The sequence below is a fragment of the Anas acuta genome, chromosome 3 (assembly GCF_963932015.1).
Source record: "Anas acuta chromosome 3, bAnaAcu1.1, whole genome shotgun sequence".
Lineage (NCBI taxonomy): Eukaryota > Metazoa > Chordata > Aves > Anseriformes > Anatidae > Anas > Anas acuta.
In genome coordinates this window covers 10,357,739-10,364,775 of record NC_088981.1, presented here as the reverse complement: position 1 = coordinate 10,364,775, position 7,037 = coordinate 10,357,739, and the positions used below count along the sequence as shown (strand labels likewise).

The window sequence follows — 7,037 nt, the reverse complement described above, 5'->3', positions numbered from 1 at the left end:
AAGCTTACAAGTTATGCACTACTCTTTGTTTTGCTTTCTTTTGGTACAAATTACTTTTTGTTTGATGCCATTTAGTTTCACTCATTGCCATGTTGTTCATTTCCTCATCTTTGTTATGTTTTTCTCTGCAATCTCCCTAGCTTAGTCTTTATTCTTTTATTTATTATTTATTACGCTTCTAGAACAGGCTTTTGTACAGGAGATTCCCTGTTCCTCTTAGTATTTACGCATCAGCATTTTAAGATTCTAGGTTTGTCCAGGAACTTTTAAGGTAATGTTTGCTAGCCTTTGACCAGCTCAAACTCTCACAAACACGGCAACAGTGATGAGGCAGTCAGTTCCTTTTCCATAAAGCTAAAGAAAGAGGAAATTACTATTTTAGACTGGGAAGCTCAAGCTCAGCTATGATCCAAATAAATCAGCCTGGTTTTAAACTAATAATCCAGTTTCACCTTTCCCCACAAATAACGTTGCCATTCACCTCAAAGTTGGCAAGATTGATTTGCCTTTCCCTGGCAAGGCATCTAGTTATTGTGAGCCAAATATCAAATGCCTGAAAAACAACATCAACGTGGTACTGAATCTACTCTTTGGCAGTATTAACACAGTAATATTTTATATGTAATTATTATTTTCACATCACCACTTCATTTGTCACAGTGCTATGCACTGTTATGGTGCTCCAAAATAAACACATTCAACACTGCGAGCCCAGAGAGAAGAGCAAAAGCAGCAAGGAGAATGTAAAATCCACCCATCCTTATTTGCTATTTCACATTACCCTTCACAGAGGTTTTTAAAGGCATCCTCTGGCCTACTTGAAACTTCACAATATAGATAGATCATTCCCTGAGGGTCAGCCTTACTTCCACAAGTAGTTACATTGCCCTAAATCTTGCCTCAGAGGTGTTATTAAACCTCTTTTATCTTAGTTTACATTCAACAGCATCAGACATTTTATTTTGTAAATTATCCAGGATACAAAGCCTAACTACTGGTAAGGAAACCACAGATAGATATGTAAACACTTCAGATTTACCTCATCAAAGCACATATCTGTTAATTTGGTCTAAGTACCTATTAGTGTTACAGAAACACAATTCACTAAAAACCTGTTAAATAAGGAGCACCTCTTGCAACGTTTATGCTAAAACTAGAGGAAGGCAACAGCCAGAACACGAGGAGGCCCCAGTTAGGAAGGCCTACCTGAGGCTATGTCCCTGCCTGGTTTTCCATGGAGAGAAGTACAACATATTTTAATCTTTAAGCTAGGGCAGTGAGGGCCCTGACAAGGAGTTTTACACAGCAGCTGATGGGGACGAGCCTCCATAGAGGTGTGTGGTGTTGGTACAAAGCGCAACTGTGATGCCTTACAGAGCACCTGAGCAGATTGACAAGGCCGCTCCCTGAGCGAGGGGCTCCCTGGAGCACGCTCAAGCCCATCCTGTGGCAACACCCAACCAGCGAGGCTTCCTTACAGTGTGGCAACCTTTCACTTGGACTCCCCACTTCCAGCTCTTCCCCCATAATCATTTATGCGCGTGTATATAGGTAACAGATACATTTTATTTTATTTGAGTTATTTTATTTGCGGGGAGGGGAGAACCCAGCGCAGCGCCTCCCCGCCCTCTCAGCCCGGCCGCCATTTTGTGCTCCCCTCCCGCCGCGGCCGCCATGTCGGCGCCCCGCCCCGTTCCCCGTTCCCCGCTCCCCGGCGCGGTGCCCGGATGTGGGAGGCGCCGCCCCCGCCGCCGAGCCTCAGCGCCGCTCGCCCCCGCCCTCGCTCTCCCTCCTCTCCCCTCTCCTCTCCGCTCCGCTCCGCTCCTCTCCCTGCGCCGCCGCCGTTGCGGGTCAGCGCCAGCCGCTGCCGCAGTGAGGGGGCAGCGGGAGCCGGCAGCGGGCCCGGCGGCGACGCCGAACAGGCTGACAGCGAGGCCGGGGCTCGGCGGATTCGCGACCGCGGGGGGGGGAAGCAGCGCCTGACGCCCAGCCGCCGCCATGGTGAGGAGCCGAGCCCCCCGCTGCCGCCCCGGCGGAATATTCCAGGCTGCGTGTGAGGGGGGCGGCGGGCGGGGAGGGGGAGAGAGAAGTGGGGGGGGATAAAGGGGGGCGACGGCGGCCGCTGCCCTGCCTCCGAGCCGGCTCCTCCGCCCCCGAGCCATCCACGTCCTCCGCCGGGCTTCCCCCTTCCTCCCCTCCCTCCTTCCCCGGGGGCGGGCGCGGCCCCCCCGCCGCCGCCCACAGCCGCCGCCTCGCCCCCGCTGGGGCTCAGCCCTTCCCTCAGCCCCCCTCAGCCCCGGGGTCCTTCTCCCTTTCCCCTCACCGCCACCGCCACCCCCCGGGTCTCCCCTCAGCCCCCGGGGTGCTGTGGGGGTGCTGCTGCAGCCCCCGAGGCCGCCCCCGTTGCTGCGGCGGCGTTTTGCTGCTCGTGTGCAGGGCGGAGAGCTCCCAGCGCACGTAGCCCATGGCAGGAGCCGGGCGATTTTATAATGTCCACGGGGATTTTTTTATTTTTTTTTTTTAGCTTAAAAATGCGAGAGGCAGGGGGTGTTGGGAGCCTGCGGGTGAGGGAAATGTGGGATGTCCCTGTGTGTGTGTGTGTGTTGAGCTGCTCTGCTGTTTTTATTTTTATTATTGTTATTAATAATAATCATGGCGATTTAAATTTCCCTTTTACTGCCGTAAAATTAATCCAGAGATACAGTATGGAGTCCTGTAGTATTTTACGTCGACACTAGGGGTGTCTCCTGCTTGCCACCACTGCCAAGAAATCAACGCCCTTTTTTTAATAAACATCTATCCTAGCCTAAATTATCCGGTACCCTGGCTTCAGGAAGACTCTGGCAGTATTTTGGGTTTTTATAACTGGAGAAATACAGATGGTTTAAGCTTTTCCATTCTGACCTCTTAAAGAGCGAAGCCAGCTGTTTATCACTATTTCACATGAGACCTCACAGGGCCTAGGAGCCAGAAATGGGTTTCCTTTTCTTTTTAAGCAGTGGGTTGCAGTCTCTGCTTTTAAAAAATAAAACTGTAGCCAAAACTGATGTGGCATACTCTTTGCATGTACACTTCAATGTCTTTTAGATGCGCATTTGAATAAATATTTTGAAACATGCAGAGGTTGGGTTTGTTTTCAGTTGCGGACTAAAGCAATGTATTTAACGAATGCCTTTACACTCTCTTAGAATAATATAAGGCTGAGAAAAGAAGGTTTGTATTCTGAGAGCAAGAATCAGTGAGATTGAGCCTTGGAAAAAAAAGTTATGATTAGAAATTATGCCATAGTTTCAGCAATGCTAGTACTGCAGTGAATATACAGATGAACAGTGATAATGTGCTACACAGTGGTTGGGTTCATACTGCAGTTAGTTGGGTCTTTTGTGAAAACATTGCTCTCGAAGACTTGTCTGATGAGACATGCCGACATGCATGAAAGGAAAGAAAATGTTACTCGATGGTGATGTCCATGTGTGTATCGGTGACCTGTAACGAAACTAACTTTCATATATCATTAATTTTATTTTTTTCCCTCTGTTCTGCCTCAGCTGAAGCTACATTAGCATCTTCTGCTGGCATAACCATGCTGGTTATTACTTTGACTTCTTGAACAGTGTTTCTATATGATCAATTACCATGTGTAAATACAGATGCGTGAAAAAGGTGTTCTGAATATTATCTCCACCAGTAAAGCTGTTTCATTGCTACAGTAAGCAGTAACAACAAGTGGAAGGTTTTGACCACAGCTGTATCAGTACGTTGTTTGACAGCACCTGATCTTAGGTACCTTGTAAAAATCATGCTAAAACTAAACAGTTAAATGATTTTGTTTCTTCTTTCAAATACATATTAAGTTGCCATTCTTTCAGTTTGTTTCTTCTTTCAAATACATATTAAGTTGCCATTCTTTCTACTGTTGTTACCTGTGGATGTTTGCACTGAAGGAGTTCACTTTTAATGACAAAATAGAGTAGAACTTGTTTCAACTGTTAATTACAATAGAGCAGCCCTTTTTTTGCAGTTTGGAGTAACTTTTCTTTTGTGTTCTTGCAGGACCAGGGAGCTGAGAGTTCTAGTGAAGAACAAGAGGTGAACATATTGTTGTGTTCATAGTAGGTAGCTTAAGATAAACATCTAGTAAGTAAAAGAACATAGCTCTGGATGTTTTGGGATAGCCAGTTCTAAAATAATAACCTATCAAGCAGAGAGCATAATATGATGCATTACGTAATTCTAGAAGTAATACAGATGAGCTGTTTATGTCAGAGTTGGCTTAGAAAATACTACTCATAGCAAGACTTACTAGAAAAAGGTAAATAGCGCAGATGTTAATAAAAAATCTTGGATTTGGTTAAATATTTTGTTGGGACCATCTGTATTCTGGTAGGTCCTCGTTTGTATCTAGCTCTTGAGCTTTATACTTGTAGGACGGAAAAGACAGAAATGCACTGAAGTCACCCAAACCACGTTACATAATGCACACATCTTTTTAGCAAGCTGAGAGAGTCTTTGGAAAATTGAGGAGACCAGTTTAAATTTGGACACTGCTGGTGCTAGACTCTTCTTCGAAGTTGTGACTCACTTGAGTAGTGGTGCTTCTGGCACTTGAGCATTTTCTCCAGATGAAGCGATTCATTCACAGGCTGATCTAGAACAGGGTTTTTAATTTATGGAATCCAAGAACCACCAAAACTCTTATTTTTCTGAAATGAAACAAACAAAAATACACCAGAAGACCAAGTTGAGTCTTTCTTTACTACTTATCAGTAAAGGTACTAAATAAGTTCTTGAAGAAAAAACAGCTACTCTGCTGCCAAATCGCAATTTGACTGCTATCATTACAAGCATTTGGATAGTCGTTTGAGTTTCGTGATCGTTCTATCTGTGCCTGAGTACAGACATGGATGGTAGGAACAGAGAGGCCATCAAGCAATCCCTCTGTTGTGTTGGACTTGCTGGTGGTCTACTACCACAGGTAGAATAATAGTCTGGGATTCAAGATGAGAAACTCACGTGTAGGTCTTAAGAAAAAAGTATGTGGTAGGCTTATTTAAACCACTTCGATAAACAAAGGAATTTGTTGTGGCAGTAAATGTTCAGGGGCTGCCTTTTGAGGCTGATTGGAATATTTGAGTTCACTTAGCTTTGTGATCTGCTAAGGAAGAGACTGTTGATTGAGGAGGAAAGAGACTTAAAAAATAATTATAATATTCCAGTGGAATCAAAGTGGAATTCTGTCTTTCTGTGGTGCAAGGTGCTAACTTTTAAATCTAAGATTTAAATCTTAAAATATTCCCTAGGAGGGAAAATGGAGTAGTTTAAGGGAAAAGGATGTGTGATGGGCATGCCTCAGGAACTTTATTCATCTTCTAAGGTACCAGACCTAGCACTGATGCTTTAAGGGAGTGAGATGAATAACACACATATTAGGATTTTTATTGGTATGTTAAAGATGGGGCTGCCTTTTGCCCATCAGTGCTGCAGGAAAAGGCAGTGTCAGTAATCTGGTATTTCTGGGGAAACAAATAAGGCAGGTATGTGCATTTTAATGCTAAACTGTTCTTCAGTCTGCTTCTGCCTCATCGTTTCTTCATTTTTTATGTCATGTAGACATACAAAAAGTTGCTGAGGTGTAGCCAGACTAAGAAATATTTATGAATTTTTGTTGCTGTAATAATACGTGCTGTTAAGAAAAAGAAAATTAATCTAGCAGTGAAGATTTTGCAGCTTTCCTCTAGTTGGGTATTACAGCAGTACCTATCTGGCAGCATCATAGACAGAAGAGATTTTTTAGCTGTAGGTATGCTTTATAGAGTTCTGCTACTGTAATTCGTAAGTTGCACTTGCGTGAGATTTTTCAACATTACTTTGAATTCCCTGCTGGTAAAAGAATTCCATTCCTACCCTTTTTTTTACGGCCTGTGATTCTTGAAGTTTTGTTAAAGAAAATTGTATCCTTTCCTAAACTGTAAGTCTGAATGGTGATTTGACTGAGCATGAAGCTGTTAAGACCTTAATTTAGTTATAGGAAATGGTGACCAAAAGTTGTGTTCATGGAAGACTTTTTTTTTTTTTGTAATTTGAGATAATGTATGATTTCTTGAAAGCCTTTTGCTCTTGATTTTCTTGCCCCTTCTCTTTCCTCCCAAGCCTGTTCTCCCTGCTCTGGGTAGTATCTTTTGTAAATCCCTAATAGGGGGAAAAATTATGCTGCACTATTATTTGTTGTTTGCCAGCCAATTCATTTAGCAACACATCTCCCTATTTTTCCATCTTTTCTTTCATCTGGCTTACATTTTTTTCTTCTCCTCCTAAACTTGATTATTCCTGTGTGTTCCTTACAGAAGGACCACAGAGGCAAAGGGAGCTGTTTGTTCCCGTGCTTCCTACATGCTTGTTCTTTCCCAGAATCATAAGCAGAAATAGGGAAGGTGCTACTGTGCAAAGGCCTTGTCACGATCAAACTCCTCTGCTTCTGGAGGAGCAAGTACTGGAAGGATGGGGGAGTAAAGATTGGAGTGATGGGAAAGGGATGATGAGAGGCATGGATCTACATCAGAAGAGAGGAGGGAAAAGTGCTTGCGCTTAAAGGGTAAGCAGCTGGAACCTTCTGTGCAGCATATCGCAAGAAAATAAGTATCTTGTTTTACTTGCGTGTAAGTCTGGTAATTAAAACAGAAAAAAAGTTGGAACTCCCTACTTCTGGAAACTGTAAGAATTTTATTGGCTGACTTGATTGTATAAATTACTTACACATGTTCTTTCTTTCCCAAAGACCATAAGAGCTTATCTTGCAGTGCTGTCACGAAGCTGGTAAATATTGCCCTTGTTCTACAAATGCAAAAGGTTGAGGTAATAGCCGGGTAATAACTTATCCAAGGCCCTTCTTGTCATTTAGAAATTAACAGTAATATGTGATCTGAGAAGTGGATAATGTGTTTGTAGTTCTGAAAAAAATGCTAAGTCTAAATCAAATGAACTGCTCAGAAGTTGAAGTCTTGGGGCTGGTGGATTGGTTTGCGTGCAGTCCTAAGTAA

General features: G+C 43.6%; 1 protein-coding gene across 1 annotated transcript in view; it reads left to right on the top strand.

The window, feature by feature from the left end:
• The first annotated feature begins 1,725 nt into the window (after nt 1–1,725).
• Nucleotides 1,726–7,037, top strand: part of PPP3R1 (protein phosphatase 3 regulatory subunit B, alpha) — a 37,498-nt gene continuing 32,186 nt past the window's right edge. The window contains exon 1 of the mRNA XM_068675652.1: nt 1,726–2,001. Coding sequence (XP_068531753.1) covers nt 1,999–2,001 — 3 coding nt within the window. The 5' untranslated portion in view covers nt 1,726–1,998. The remainder of the gene's footprint in view (nt 2,002–7,037) is intronic.